The following is a 16,995-nucleotide window of genomic DNA, read 5'->3' on the forward strand; positions in this document are numbered from 1 at the left end:
GTCTGTAAAACATTGATTCAGTTTGACACAGGCTACGGCAATCGATGCCAGGGTGTTTGATCACTCCCTTATCAAACGTATTGCCGTTCGACTTATCTTGCATCTTTGTTTAAACACTAGCTGAACCTCCAAGCGGAACTAAATAGTGACTGATTACCAATAGGCACCAGGTACACTCATAATAGCCACAAAATAAAGTAAAGTTGTTGGCTATGGTGCAAAAGAGGAAACAGAATACAAAATAAGAGCAGCAAACAGGAAATTACAAAGAAAACAAAGGAAAACACGACAACAAGTCCAACCTGTCACCCGGAACGTGACACTTTTATTAATATTAGTGATCTTTTATGTTCATTGTTACGATTCCGTTTGGATTTGGTTCATTTGTAACCTGACTGTTGCACAATGTCGTGCTGCAGAAGCATGGCTTGATTTTTAAAAATGATTGATTTAGACAAGCAAGACACTCCATTTTTTGTCAAAGATACCATCTCAGCAACATGTGTTGGACAAGATTATCTCAGTTTTACAGAATATGCCCGATTACCACCACACAGAACAGAATGTTTCGTTTACATGTTCCAAATGTGTCTCTTCTAACCATGCTTGGGATGTCAAAACGGTATCTCCTTCTTATTTGATATATTAATGACAGTTTCTTTGTTCTTTTGTTCTAGTCAGCATGAATAGACTTAAAGTCTCACCTGTAATTGTATCTTGTCCTTGTCCTATACTGTATGTCACCCACAGAAAGCCTACTGTGGCCACTGCAGTGAAAGGATATGGGGGCTTGGCGGGCAGGGCTACAAGTGTATCAACTGCAAACTGCTGGTCCATAAGCGCTGTCACAGACTCATCCCTCAGACCTGCCAAAGGCTTATGGTGAGTGAGTAAACGCTTGTCAGTTGCAGATTAAAGTTTGTCACAACTGTAGTTCATACTGGAACTTGTTTCATAATAATAATGTATCAGAATAAAAATCCAAACAAGTATTAGGGCAAGATTGAAATTAATAATTAGAAAATTATATTATGCGAATATAATTAATAGAATAGAATACCAGGGAGTCAAAAGTTTACTGGGAAAAAAAAATCAGATGGGATCATTGCTTATTCCGGTAAAGAAATGGACACACTGGAAAGACATTCCCAATGTGTAAAACTGACCTGACTTGTGTCCTTGACCAAGACTGCCTGTTCCCAATGCTCCTAGATTAAACTGAGATCAAATTCAACATTTCATAAAAGTCCTGACCAGAAAATCAATGTGGTCAATCACCATGTTTGCTGTAAAGCAGGCTCTTGATCACTCTTTCTCAGATAAGTGACTTTAAGGAATGATTAAATGAAACGCTTCAATGCCCTTACAGAGAAAAGCCCACCTTAGAGCAGCATCGCTGCATACTGCTGAGAGCACCTCTTTGAATGCAAATCTCCCTTTTCTTTCCCCGTTGCTTTCGCCTCTTCAACAATGATTTGTGCAGTCTTGCACCAACAGTGTAAAGACATGAGTGGATATTTATTTGCATATTTGGAGGACAGTGTCCGGCTATATTTTGTCAAGCTTTTTGATTTTTTTGCTCAGGATCCAGCCATGCCTTCACAGGAGCCCCCTTCAGATGAGAAGAGTGAAGAGGTGGACCTTCCACTAGATGACACAGAGACCAGAGATGGAAGTAAGATGTTTGGATGTTGTGAATGGAAGTTTAGTCATGTGATTTAATGGTGTGATTTTAAACTTTCAGGCTTCTTTGTCTTGCTGTGTGTGTGTCTCAGCTGTGTAAAAAAAAAAGTCCAGAGGATTGGTCATACTAGCGTTAAAAAGGAAAAATCACGACACAATTAACTCCTAGTGGTTAGTTTGGGGTCCTCCTGCTTTGTGAGAGCCTCTGTGGGTTGACCCATGGCAATGTATCGTGTCATTAACTGGACTCCATCTCCCTCTACTGGACTAAAAACAGAACACCATTATAAATGTCACACTTGAGACATCTGTTTGTATGCATTTGTCATTACAGGGCCATATATACCACACAACTGTACAGTGGACAAAATTGAAGAGACAGATGCAGAGGTGAGGAAGTCGACATACAATATTATTAATAATAATCAATGGCAATGCTCTGCTTTGTATTGTCATGACAGTAACACACATACAGTCCCTCATTTAACACGGCGAATTGGTTCCAGACCTGACCGTGACAAGTGAATTTCCACAAAGTAGGATTCCTTATTTATAAATCAATTTTTTTGGTTGTAATGTTATTAGAGCCCTCTAGTCATGAAATAACACCCCTATAGTCGCCTTTAGACTCGTACTACCTTATACAGTCATGAAAAAATGATTAGACCACCCTTGTTTCTTCATTTTATTGATTGATTTTAATGCCTGGTACAACAAAAGTTACATTTGTCTGTACAAATATAATGATGATAAGAAATATAGCTCATTAGAGTTTAATTTTTCGTTGAGCAACTGCCATGTTTTTTTTTATAATAACCAAAATCACCTAAGTTCTTACATAGCTAATAGCTGTAGCATTGTACTGCCAAAAAAATTAACTCTTATGAGCTATTTTTGTTGTCATTGTTATATTCGACCAAGCAAAGCTACCTTTAATTGTATCGGGCATTAAAATGAACAAGAAACTAAAGAAACGAGGTGGTCTAATGTTTTTTTCCCTGTCTGTATAGTTGACATAATGAGAGAAAATTAGACATACAATACATCAAATAGACTCACATGTTAGCATTGGGAGAGTTCCTTGTTGTTATTTCTTTTTTACGCCCGTTTTCTGGACAGTGCTTCCTGCGGTGGCTACTGTCTCATCAATGTAACATTACTGAACCCTAGTTGATCAATGTAGAATACTTTATATCATCGCAGCGTTTTTGAATGCATGTTCTAAATGCCTCATATTTGTCTTTTAGTTCATTTAGCCATTTTGTATGCTTGAAAATGCTTACTTTAGGAATAAAATATGTACAATTTGCTTAAATAGGCATATTTTTGATTAATAATAAGCTGTATTCAACCACGAAACAGCGCTGATTTAATAATTAATAGATTTTTGGAAAAAAACGCAAAATTCTAAACCCAACGTGGCAAGGGGATTAGTGTACATTATAAAGTATGATACATATAGTGAAGAACTATTTATTTGGACTTTCTTGCATAGAAGAAGCAGAAAATGTGAAAACCACTTGAAGTACAGTATATTAAATGTATGGGTGCAATGGACACACTCCCTTTATCCCCCTCCAGGACATTAAAGCAGTGGTGGATGGAATTGATGGCATCAAGCTGTCTCAGGGTCTAGCTCTGAGTCTGGGAGACTTTGACCTAATCCGGGTGATTGGGCGCGGCAGTTACGCCAAGGTGCTTCTCGTTCGGTTAAAGAAGAATGATCAGGTTTACGCCATGAAGGTGGTGAAAAAGGAGCTGGTTCATGACGATGAGGTAAGGTTTTCTTACTGTTGAATTAAGATAGATAGATAGATAGATAGATAGATAGATAGATAGATAGATACTTCATCTGCAAGAGAAATTCACTTTTCCAGCAGCTGTGCAAAATATCATAATGAACATGTAATGAATCACAAAATAAAACGTCAGGCAGACGCTACAGGAGTTTGAAGTCCAGGACCACAAGGCTGGCAAACAGCTTTTACCCACAGGCCATCAGGCTTCTCAACGAAGCACTCGCACACGCCGCACGCAACACACGCACACACTCATAGCACTTTATTTATTTATTTATTTATTTATTTATTTGTATTATTTGCTTGTATTAATGTCTCTTCTGTTGTTGTTGCTTAATTTATTGGTATATATGTTTATGTGTTTATGTTTCTATGTTCTTATTCTTTCTCGTGTTTCCTTTCTTTTCTTGGGAGTATGAACAGAATAAGATTTTCATTGCATGGTATAACTGCTGTTTTACCATGCACATGACAATAAAACTCTTGAATCTTGAATCTTGAATCTTGAAAACAACCAAGGCAAGACAGGAGAGTTAAGAGAATAAGAATAAGTAAATAAATAAATATGGACTCACAAAATTGTAGTGCAATAATACATACATAATACATAATAATGATACACAATAATAATAATAGTACGTAATAAGTTAATAAGTCTAGACCTGTGTGTGTCTTTATCGCTCCCCCTCTGTTGTGTTGAAAAGCCGCATGGCGTGGGCGAGGAATGATCTGCTCAGTCTTTTGGTGGAGCAGGACAGTGATAGTAATCTGCCACTGAAATTGCTCTTCTGTCGGGAGATGATGCTGTGCATTGGCTGGTAATGATAATAATAATAATAATGAATGATAACATCATTCCAGATATTTTGTCGTATGTCTTCCTACCTGTGTTGTTTCCCTACTATTGTATGCTAGTAGTGTTTTAGCATGAGTGTTTGGTGATTTGGAAAAAACACGGGTCATATGACTATGGATGTGGTCGGTTGTTTCTCTCTCAAAGTATCGTCTCTGATTACACAATAATAAAAGCATGTCATCGTGAGGCCTTGCCTATAACCATCTCGTAAAAAATTACGAGATGGTAGATTGATTGGCATTTTTATTATGCTACTATTTTTATACAACAACACTTTCCTTGACATCCTCAACTGTGTGACCTGTTTTCTTTACTTTTTTTTAATTTGTTAAATAAATACCCATGTGGCTTTATACAGTATATTGGTACAATCTGTTCATTAGGGAACTATAGAGGTGTTGATTGGTGTGGGTTTGAACAGAACTGACATGTCTGTCCATCAACTGTAGCTTCCCATGTTTATGCTAAAACAAGCTTTTAGTCTTAATCTAAAATGAACATTCCACTACAGTACGCAATTATTTTTTATTTTTATTTTTATTTTTATTTTTATTTTTATTTTTATTTTTATTTTTATTTTTATTTTTATTTTTATTTTTATTTTTATTTTTATTTTTATTTTTTGTTTTTTATTCAATCAATTCTAAATACAGTGCCTCCTGCCACAGGGGGAAAAATATGTTGAACAGCCACTAGATGGCGGTGTTGGTCAACGAACAACCCCTTCAAAATCACAGAATTACTTTTTTAACCCAAACTAAAAACGTAGTGACAAAAAAATGCATTTTACGTTCAAGTAACGTAGACATATTAATATATGATATGATTTAACGAGAATAACCACCACAGACATTCTATTATTACAACACAGGTGAATCAAAAGCTCTTGGACAAGACATGCAGCGTAAGATATAGAATACAGCATACACATGTAAAGAAAAATGTACAAGAATAACTTCTATGAGAATAGTTGCAGTGTGCTTACATTTTTCCACACACTGCTAATTCTGTTAGACAACTAAGACCATTACAAATTGTATTCAATAAATGTATTTTTTTCCAATTAAAGAGAACTGTAGGAAATTATCCACCCTGGTTTGATTGGACATCTTGTTTTCATTTATTCATGCTAGTATTCATACACATTTGTTGAATTATTCATCTCTTCAGCACTGTAATGCCAGACATCAAAGTGGGTGTGTAACAAGATTTGCACAAAACTCACTACAAAGTGTTGAAAAGGATGAAATTACCAACAGGCGATGAGTTAAGATGGCATAATGAGCATAATTATACATTCATCAAGTAGTTGGGAACTGACCAGGAATCACATGGTATCATAAGCACAACATATAGGCTCTCTGTTGTGTTGTCTATAAATTAACCATGTGGCGTTGGTTTCTTGCATGGGCAAGACTTAGACACTCGGTTGTATCTCATATAAAATATTAACCGGCATCAGCTGAATGATGTTTAAGAAAAAGCATAAAATTGCCTCGCCGCAGGCTGAACACACCGAGATTTGTATAACAAAAATGGTAACAAATATATGCGACACTGCTGAATAAATCCACATTATCTCCAAATGCAAATGGGCTTTCATTTGTGTCGCGCTTTTCTACCTTCAAGGTAGCGATGCCAAATCGGTACTTTTGAAAAAAATGCAGGTGCTTATATGGTGCTTATTACCGATACTTTAAAAATGGAAAAAAATACAAATTTTCTCAAAACAATACCTTTTTAATTTTAAGGAATTTTGTGACATACAAGTTGAACTGTAAAGTTTAAATACATCAATCCATCCGTTTTCTATGCCGCTTAGCCTCACTAGGGACGCGGGGGTATGCTGGAGCCTATCCCAGCTGACTTTGGACGAGAGGCAGGGTACACCCTGGACTGGTCGCCAGCCAATCGCAGGGCACACATGTATAGACAAACAACCATTCACACTCACATTCATACCTTTAGAGTCGCCGGTTAACCTAACATGCATGTATTTGGAATGTGGGAGGAAGCCGGAGTACCCGGAGAAAACCCACGCACGCACGGGGAGAACATGCAAACTCCACACAGAAATGCCCGACGGAGGTTCAAGCACAGATCTTCCCGATTTCCTGGCTGTGTGGCCAACATGCTAACCACTAGGCCACCGTGCGGCGCTAATTTAAATACTTCAAAAATATAAATAAAACTAAGTAACAAATTTACTAACATAAAATAAAATCCATAACATTTTGCCAGCAAAACTAGCAGCAATACAAAACACAGGGAATGTACAAAACATTTGCAAAAACAGATAAAAAGAGACGGCTAATTACTGCATGTAATGGGATCCACCTATGCCGCCGACAAAGACTGCGATTAAAAACACTTCCAAAAACCACAAATGTTGCGGTTTAAAACATGCTGTGATCACGTAGTAACAGGTACATTCATGATAACATGGAATACTTACAGTATTACAGTATCTGCGCATTGATTTCACATAACAACATAGAAACGAACTCCTACACCTGGCGTTAACTTTTCCAAACTCTGAAATAAAAACACAGCAGCAGTGGTGTCAGCTCAAATATGCGGCCTTACTTTTTTTGTAGTGGTGTGAGGCGTTGCGAGTGCGACGCTGCCCCAGTCTTTTTCAGAAAGTTTAATAAGCGAAATTAGTGGTTCCCATACGTGCAGTAATGAGCTGGCTGTTTTTAGCTGTTTTTATATCTTTAGAACGCACAGAAAATAGAAAGACGTACAGTACGTGTTCATGTCCCACATAAGGATTGTGGATGATGGGCAAAAGAAAGTGCAGTTTTCCTTTAAAGTGCATACATTCTGACAATTTGAGCAGAAAATAATAACTGGCAATGAGGCTGTGTTATCATGTTGATGTTCATAATTCCGGTGTTGCTGAATGCACGTTGCTTGCCATTGGTGGATAATGAGAAAGACTTGTGCTGTGTGTTGGTGTGGAGTGCGGCGGACAAACGTCTGCTGGTTTACCGTGTTGGAATTGAGCACTGCTGTTGGTGTGCTGAGGTCGGCAATAAAGTTTAAAAGTGAAGTCAGGCTCTGTGTGTCCCTGTGGGGACCTTGCATTACAAGACGTTATCCGCACACTATCATCTTCAAGCACTTGTTGCCGGTGGGCAAATCTGTATTAATTTAGCACTGAATAGCGACTTAGCATCAATAGCTACTTAGTTTGTTTCTTTAAGATACAATGTCACAGTTGTGAGCTGTTTTCTCTTGGGGTAATAATTACAAAAGCAATCTTAACACACTCACTGTACTGTAAAAAGGATCGATGAGGATCATTCATAATGCCAAGTATAGAGAACATACAAACCCTTTATTTTTAAAATCACAGCTTTAAAATTTGCAGATTTAGTACACTTTCAAACCGCTAGAATAATGTATAAAGTTAATAACAACTCGTTACCCAAAAACCTCATACAGTATTTCTCATTCAGAGAGGAGAAATATGATCTTAGACGAAAATTAAACTTAAAACATTTATACGCGAGAACTACGCTGAAAAAACACAGCATTTCCGTGTGTGGAATTAAATTATGGAACGGATTGAGTAGCGAACTCAAACAATGTAGAGAGATGAGCACATTCAAAAAACAATACAAGCAGTTGATGTTTGCTAAATACAAGGCAGAAGAGTCTTGATCATCACAACGATGTTCTGTCTGGTTCGTTTTTTTTATTTTTTTGTTTTTCTTTAAGGGAAAAAAAAAAGAAAAAAGGTTTTGTTTCTTTATTCATATTTATTTTATATATATATATATATATATAAATATATATGTATATCTATATACATAGGAATATAATATATATAATATATACTTTTTTTTTGGTCTTACTGTTATCTATAGTATTATGTATTATTATTCTGATTTTCACAGAAAACATGATATGGAATGCAGGATGTACAAGTGTTGTACTAGATGTGGAATAGATGGGGGGGTAGGATTAAATAAGCTTTGCTTCTTCCTACTCCTTTTGGACATGTGGAACTGTGAAAGAATGATTTATGAGATGTATTCCATTGTAACCTCATGTTCAAATAAACTAATACCAACCAACCTAAGCCACAAATAATACACATTTTGTAACATGCCATCATCATGCTGGGTTCCCTTAGCTATGCCTGTGGGTACTTGACTTGAAGGGGTCAAAGGTTGGTGGTTCACGTCTTACTGGAGCAACAAACCAACTGCGCTGCGCTCTCGTTTGTTTGCAGCCCCCACATTCTGATATCTCGAGCTTAATACATGATAGTGTATTATCAGGTACAGGTACCGGACATTGTTTGGGTTAGTTTTTTTTACCTACAGTATGTATGTGAAGGGTGTTCATGTTACATGTTATCAGAGTAAAAAACATATATTTAATTTCTGCTCTATCATGAGAAAGCACGAGATTTAAACCATAGTAAAGTCACTGATACTAGTCAATGGCAATGTATCCCACCAGACCCGCTCTGTCTTACAAAGGTCTTACTGAGGTCGTACTGATATGATCAGTCCCTAAAACTGTGGCTCATGATATACTCTAGCTCTATAGCTCAGCTTTGTAGCTCATTGAAAATTGGTACGCACAGCCTGTCCAATGCAGTGGAGTTGAGGAAATCTTTTCTGGGATGCTTGCGGATTGACGTACAATTTGTTTGGCTTTTGAAACAATTTCCCCCATAAAAAACAATGTCAATAAAAATCAACCCGTTCCTTGTTCAAACTGATGGCATAAACATAACATTACAAAACCTTTATTGATGAAGTTGCATTTTAATGTTAAGTTAATGTAAGTTAACCACTGTTCATAAAGATGTAAAAACAAACTTCACAGTGACGAAAGATGAAGGCGTAACACGAATGTGATTTACTCAAATTTTTTGGGTCAAATTTGGAATTCGGCATTTGACTTTAGTGGTTCTACTGTATTAGCAATCTTTTGACTGAGCAATCCATAACTACGTCATTTTCCTTAATGACAGCCGATCAATTCTGATGATTGTTCGATGCATGTTTTCATCATCATTTATTGACACCTGATTTTACCGCTTTGAAAGTGTCCTGAGCCGTCCTTTTTAATCTCTCCAGGATATCGACTGGGTGCAGACAGAGAAGCACGTGTTTGAGCAAGCCTCCACAAATCCCTTTTTAGTGGGCCTCCACTCCTGTTTCCAGACAGAAAGTCGGTAAGAACATGGACTCCTGTTAAGAACTTGCCGTTTAGATTGCATAGCTGAAAGCGTGCCATCTCACAAATACTGCTTTTCACCTTCATTTTTGGAATTATCAACGCTCCCCAAATAGATCAATAATAAATATCCCTCGTGCGGTCCTTGTACATGGCCCTTCGGTGCAAATAATTTGGTGTAAGAAGCATTATGCCACCAGATTTTTGTGAATTGTTGTTGATGCTACATCTTTTTTGTATATTTATCTTAAAGACAAATATAATGTATTTCTGAAGTGAAATACATTTTAATCAAAGTAATGTACAGTGTACATAGTACATTCATTGTACTATATATTGCATGCTCTATTGGACTTAGTGCTGACATTGCCAGGCAACGTTAACATCTGATGTCAAGTACTTTTTTTTGTAATAAAAAACATAATTATTGCCTTTCTTCCCAATAATGCACATACCCTTTCCTCTCATAACATTCCTTTTCTTTCGCTAGGTTATTTCTTGTGATTGAATATGTGAATGGTGGGGACTTGATGTTCCATATGCAACGACAAAGAAAGCTCCCTGAAGAACATGCAAGGTAAGGATCATCAAGGTGTTGTGACATCACTCAACATCATAGATCATTCATAGACCCTTAGAGTTGCATGTAATGCGGCTATACGTTTCCGCACCTCTCTATTATGCTATGGTTTTGTGATGTATTGAGCTGAGGGCCTCTCATCTTTTCTACATTATTGTGAAATAGTACCTGTTCAATTCAGTTGAATGACAAAAAAATCATATTGTGTTACTATTTCTTGCAAAAAGCACTCCTGGTGTGTCAAATTCCAAGGGCGTCTTTTATGTGCACCCCGCTTGAGGACAGCCCAAAACATTTTAGTTTGATTCGAGCTGGGTAATAGCAATTTTTTTTGCCTTGAGGTGTTTTCGATGTACGGTACATTTTTTATAATCATCTTTTAAAACCTTTAATTTGGAAACTTTAATTTAAAACCTTTAATTTGGAACTGTTAATAACTGCTAAGGAGCACTTAAATCCTTAAGGGAGGGAGGAGAAACACACTTTTACATTGTTCACTGTGGTATTGAACATGTAGCAACCACATTTGCCAGGAACACACACACAGGCATGATGGACATGTGCTATTAGATATCAGCCAGGGGCTGCATATGAACAAGCATACCCAGTAGTTAGGGTCCTGGTGTGTTGGTTAAGTGCACATTACCGGTGCTCAAGATGCAAACTGGCACTTCAACAATCAAACCTCATTTTGAAGTTAAGTTTTGGGTGCTAGAAATGTTCATGACGGTTTCTTTAGTGGTACAAGATGCCAGAAATTTCAACAGGCTGATCAGTATCACCACAGTTGCTGGGTTGCACGTGACGTCGTCAACGGCTCAAGCAGATGGGGGGCAAATAAGTGTATTTGTAGCCAGAAGTCAGAATGAAAATTCCACATACATGCGCTGTTCTTGCGTCGTTCGGATTTTGGAAAAAGTATTACTAAGATAGTCCATCATAAAGGGAAAAAAGTTTTTTTTTTTAAACTAGCAAAAAACGCAGAGAGAAGTGGCTGCTGAACCTGTCGCTCTCGTCAAGGGCAGCCGAAGATGAACACGGCTCTAATTTGCAGTGACCGACAACAAGCAAAATTTATACTAAACCATACTTCAAATGTTAGAACTCAAAAATGCTCATGCAAATAGGAAATTGCCTCAGACCAAAAAACCTTTGGGTCGTCATTTCCTCAGACCACTGCATCTAAATGCTCCAACTGTGCAAGTGCCCAGATATTCAATAAAGACCATAAATTAACCGCCAAGATTACAAAGCATGCCTGTGTTGCAATAAAATAGGATGAGGAAGTTCCATATACTGTAAAAGAGCAGAAAAGTCTGCGCCAGCCATATATATGCCAGTGAAATATTCGACCATTGAAGCAAAGTAATAAAGTTACACCCACAATGCTGTGCTTTAACACTAGACTACGAGAACACACACATTGACCTGTATAAAACAAATATTTCTAGAAATAAACTGGCGTTCTAGCAGAGCCATACAATCCAGTGGCATAAATGGACCGTCCACGTCAACTGCAGGCCTACTGGTAAGCAACTTAACAAGGTCGCAATTAATGAAAAACATGGAGGACACATACAAGAATGTATTCATGCAGAGTGACTTGGTGTAAGAACACAGATAGACATGTTGCAAGCGCTTATTTTCATCCTCTACATTCATTATGTCTGACACGGAAGATAAGCTTTCATGGCTGTTTGATCTTGTTTTCAACGAGTTCATGTCTTCATGCAGCACACCATGCACACTCACACAATTGGAGCAAATAATTTCAACGACACGCACCGTTGTTCACTTTAATCTGCCAAACATTGTACAAAGATACTGAGTATGTATGTGGTCATATTGATTAGTACATTGATTTGTTGACTCCCACCCGGTTACTGGAAGTGACGCGGACTGCCTCCATCCGGGTTACATGGTTGCAACCCAGCAATACAGACTTAAGTTCCGAACTTAAGTACTGTAACTAATGGATAAACATGTAGAACATGTAGCAATGTCTCATTGTGCTAATGTTGTTCTGTGATTGCTGACTTGGTACATATTGTATAAGTTTAGCTTGGAGCACATGTTAAAATGTGTCAAACAGTTGTGTAGTTGTGGTTAATGAGATTGCAGCTCGCCTCTAAACCGGCACAGAGTTGTGTGGGCGTCGCTGGTTGTGCGCAGCGTTCGAGCCCTATGGATGCTCCCATTTAATTTATTTGCAACTTCTTTGCACCCAGACTCAATGTGAGTACTCCTCAGTAGCGTACTTCTCACAAATGTATGCTTAATATCAGTCTTGAGCGGTTCCTCATGGACACTGCCAGCATCCAACGAAGTAATTTCTTTTTTACACCTCTGAAAAATATAATGAGTACCCATTATTCATTCTGTCTTTCTGCTTGTGGGGCACTCCAACTGCGCCCCTGATAAATGCTGGATCAAAGGCTTGGTAATTTAGAGAGGCACTGTTAGGCCCCTATCGGACCCTACAATCTGTATTCTGGAGACAGTGGCTGTACATATGCAAAACAGCATGCTAATAACTCATAATGATTGTACATATTCATGAGGAGTGCTTTTAGAGAATTGTACCGCATTCCCCCGCGCCATGGGGGAGGCGGACTGTGGGCGATGGATGGTGCTGCTGAGAGCATGCTACTTCTATCAGTCTGGATCCCAGTGCTGAAACAACTGTGTACAATCAAGGCTGTCACAGTGAAATTGTGGGGGAGCAACGTGGGATTTACCATTCCTGCGTCAAGCGGTCTTTTCCTCAGTGTTTGACAATCAGGGATTTGTAGCACACACTGCAGACAGAGCCCCGTCAGTCTTAATGGAAGCTTATCTCCCAGTGACAGAGCACACGCTACCTACACATAAAAAGCCAAGTGCTATTGACCAACAATTTGCTCTAAATACAACAATTTGTTCATCCTGATGATGTACTGTATATACAATTCCTGCTGTGTAGGCATATGTGGCCTGTAATTGGTAGGCTGACTGGTATGTGTAAATGATACAGAACTGGCTCATCGACTGGCACTCCGTAGAGTATGTGTATACATATATACAGTGGTGTGAAAAGTATTTGCCCCCTTCCTGATTTCTTTTTTTGCATGTTTGTCACACTTACATTTTTCCTATCGTCAAATCAATTTAAATATTAGTCAATGACAACACAGCTGAACACAAAATGCAGTTTTTAAATGAACCTTTTGGTTATTAAGGGAGAAAAATCCAAATCTACCTGGCCCTGTGTGAAAAAATGATTGCCCCCTAAACCTAATTATTGGTTGGGCCACCCTTAGCAGCAACGATTGTAATCAAGCGTTTGCGATAACTTGCAGTGAGTCTCTTACGGCGCTGTGGAGGAATTTTGGCCAACTCATCTTTGCAGAATTGTTGTAATTCAGCCACATTGGAGGGTTTTCCAGCATGAAGCGCCTTTTTAAGGTAATGCCACAGCATCTCAATAGGATTCAGGTTAGGACTTTGACTAGGCCACTCCAAAGTCTTCATTTTGTTTTTCTTCAACCATTCAGAGGTGGACTTACTGGTGTGTTTTGGATCATTGTCCTGCTGCAGAACCCAAGTTGGTTTCAGCTTGAGATAACAAACAGATGGCCGGACATTCTCCTTGAGGATTTTTTGGTAGACAGCAGAATTCATGGTTCCATTTATCACAGCAAGTGTTCCAGGTCCTGAAGCAGCAAAACAGCCCCAGACCATCACACTACCACCACCATATTTTACTATTGGTATGATATTCTTTTTCTGCAACGCGGTGTTACTTTTACGCCAGATGGGACGCACACCTCGTCTCGTCAGACCACAAAGTATTTTATCAAAGGTCTTGAGGTTCATCAAGATGTTTTCTAGCAAAATTTAGATGAGCCTTAATGTTCTTTTTGTTCAGCAATGGTTTTCGTCTTTTAACTTTGCCATGCAGGCTGTTTTTGCCCAGTGTCTTTCTTATGGTGGAGTCACACTGACCTTAACTGAGGCAAGTGAGGCCTGCAGTTCTTTAGATGTTGTTGTGAAGTCTTTTGTGACCTCTTGGATGAGTCCTCACTCTTGGGGTAATTTTGGTTGGCCGGCCACTACTGGGAAGGTTCACCACTGTTCCATGTTTTTGCCATTTGTGGATAATGGCTCTCACTTACCCCTTTTCCACTGTAGCCAACTTTGATGTTGGTGCTTGATTAAGTTCGAGGCTGTGGTGGAACCGTGTTGCCTGCAAACTGACTCGGCACCAGTTCTATTTTCAATTGTCCTAGGGAGCCGTGTCATTACGTCACAGGGGTTACGCCTCCGATCAGGAAATAACAGGAAATCACACATTTCTTTTCACATTTTCACACAGGGTTATGGAGGTTTGGATTTTTTTTCTCCCTTAATAATAAAAAGTTTCATTTAAAAACTACATTTTGTGTTCAGTTGTGTTGTCATTGACTAATTATTTAAATTTGTTTGATGGTCTGAAACATGCAAGTGTGACAAACATGCAAAAAAAAAAAAAGAAATCAGGAAGGGTGCAAACACTTTTTGCTTGCCCCTGCAAGCGCCTCTGAACTTGTGCAGGCTTCGCGGGCCGCACTTTCACTAATCTTTGTCAAGTAGGGGGAAACAAAATATGTCCCGGCGGGCCGCAAGTTTGTGACCCTTGGTAGTACGTATCGAGAGGTTTGGTGCTGGTATGTGATTCAAGATGGCTGAGTAAACAAGCAATGCCACAAGATTCAACATGCGAAAGGGTAAAATACAACAATTTGGTACACACAGTATTAATAACTGTGACAGTATTAGTACCTACGAGAACCAAAGGTAAACATTAGGTAAAAATCTATGTCAAAAACTGAATCATACAAAAACTGGGGCCTCTGAAAATAGAGGTTCCACAGTATTCCACTGTCTTTTAACAATATTTTCAATGAAGAGTGCTAAGAAATGATCATTCATAAAATGTCCAAAATCAAACAGTGAGTGTGGCTTAAATGTTGATGATTGAAATTTAAACAGCACACCAATGTGCCTCATGCTCCATATAGATTCTATGCTGCTGAAATCTGCATTGCTCTAAACTTCCTGCATGAGAAAGGCATCATCTACCGAGACCTGAAGCTAGACAATGTACTCCTGGACCACGAGGGGCACATCAAGCTCACAGACTATGGCATGTGTAAGGTAAGAGACTTGCAGGTTTTTTTTCCTCAGTTAATATCTGAGGATTATTAATAATGTAATAGGTCAGTATTGGCTAGAGACACCGTCTAATTTTTTTCTTTTAATTTATTTCTCTTCCTCGTGTTTTTTTTCCCTTCTACTCAGGAGGGGATCAGACCAGGTGACACCACCAGTACTTTCTGTGGAACACCCAACTACATCGCACCAGAAATCCTCAGAGGAGAAGATTATGGTTAGTACACAGGTCACTTCATCAAAAGCTAATTCCAGCCACTATAGTAAGAATGAAGATGATCTGCGACACTTGAAAAACATTCTTTCCAGCCTCAGTTTGTCCTAACTGTTAACCAAACCTGTGTCCCTTCTGTTACTTAGGTTTCAGTGTGGACTGGTGGGCACTCGGTGTGCTAATGTTTGAGATGATGGCTGGGAGGTCCCCGTTTGATATCATCACAGACAATCCTGACATGAACACCGAGGAGTACCTCTTTCAAGGTGAGGTGGGGGGAACTGAAGCGTAGCTAAGGTTTACACCTGGAACCCTGCAGTTTTCAGGTCACCACTATTCGAAGAAATGAATAGATTTATGGGCACGTACCATATTATATCCAGATGACTACAGACTTTAGTTTTTGAATTTCTGTTGTTCCTGTCAGCAACTCCTTGAACACCACATGGCCAATCTAAAATCTTCAAATAACCTAATTTTTGGTTTTGGACTGTGGGGGAAATTAGGAGTACATTGAGAAAACATAGAAATTCCACAAAAAAAGTCTGACCTGATATTTTAGCCTACATTCTTTGTGGCAGCAGTGCTGACCACATGTGCCACTGTGCTTCCCACTTTGTTGTTTTATTATTTCAAATAATTTGCCAAACACTAACAAAACGCACGTTGCTGTTATAGCCGCATACCTTTAAAGTAAATAACTGTATGATAATTACAGCGTGTCTGCTAAAATACAGTGCCTTGCAAAAGTGTTCACCCATCTTGAATGTTTCAGCATTTTATTTCTTTTATAAATTAAATAATGGTCAATGTAAATTGGCTTTTCTGACAAGAATTTGCAAAAAAAAAAGCTTTCATATAACAGTAAAACAGAATTTTAAAAATTGGTGTGAATTAATTACAAATATACAAGGTAAAATAAACAACTGCATAAGTATTCACCTCCCTCAGGTCAGTATTTAGTAGATTCACCTATGGTTGCAATCAGAGCATTGATTCTGTGTGGATGTGTCTCAATTAGGCTGCCACATCTGGACACTGCAATTTTTCACCATTCCTCCTTGCAAAACAGCTCAAACTCTGTCAGGCTGCTCAGGATCGGGCGCCAACTATTTTTCAGTTCATTCACAAATTCCCAACTGGCCACATTGGCACATTGACCTTGCTGTCTTTGAACCAGCTCTGTCTAGCTTTTGCTCTGTTTGGGGTCATTCTCTTGCTGGAAAATGAATCTCCTCTCAAGGCGTAGTTCTATTGCAGGTTGAAACAGATTGTACTCCAGGATTTGCTGATATTTTTGTTGTTCCTTTCTACCGTGACAAGCTTTCCATTGCCTGCTGCAGGCAAGCACCCCCAAAACAGGATGTTGCCACAACCATGCTTCATGGTGGAAATAGTGTACTGTATTTGTGGTGATGTACAGTGTTTGGTGTTTCCCAGACAGAGCATCTAGTGTGATGGCCAAAAAGCT

General features: G+C 38.6%; 1 protein-coding gene across 5 annotated transcripts in view; it reads left to right on the top strand.

Moving 5' to 3' along the window:
- Positions 1-16,995, top strand: part of prkcz (protein kinase C, zeta) — a 97,145-nt gene that overhangs the window by 38,373 nt on the left and 41,777 nt on the right. For all 5 annotated transcript variants that reach the window (XR_008570743.1, XM_054779825.1, XM_054779958.1 and 2 more), the window contains 9 exons: positions 751-882; positions 1,585-1,675; positions 2,018-2,073; positions 3,265-3,459; positions 9,441-9,538; positions 10,031-10,117; positions 15,160-15,295; positions 15,440-15,527; positions 15,671-15,790. Coding sequence is in view for 4 of the 5 variants with exons in the window: in XM_054779825.1 (XP_054635800.1) it covers positions 751-882; positions 1,585-1,675; positions 2,018-2,073; positions 3,265-3,459; positions 9,441-9,538; positions 10,031-10,117; positions 15,160-15,295; positions 15,440-15,527; positions 15,671-15,790 (1,003 nt within the window). In the remaining variant the exon portion in view is untranslated. The remainder of the gene's footprint in view (positions 1-750; positions 883-1,584; positions 1,676-2,017; positions 2,074-3,264; positions 3,460-9,440; positions 9,539-10,030; positions 10,118-15,159; positions 15,296-15,439; positions 15,528-15,670; positions 15,791-16,995) is intronic.

The sequence above is a fragment of the Dunckerocampus dactyliophorus genome, chromosome 1 (genome assembly GCF_027744805.1).
Source record: "Dunckerocampus dactyliophorus isolate RoL2022-P2 chromosome 1, RoL_Ddac_1.1, whole genome shotgun sequence".
Classification (NCBI taxonomy): Eukaryota; Metazoa; Chordata; class Actinopteri; order Syngnathiformes; family Syngnathidae; genus Dunckerocampus; species Dunckerocampus dactyliophorus.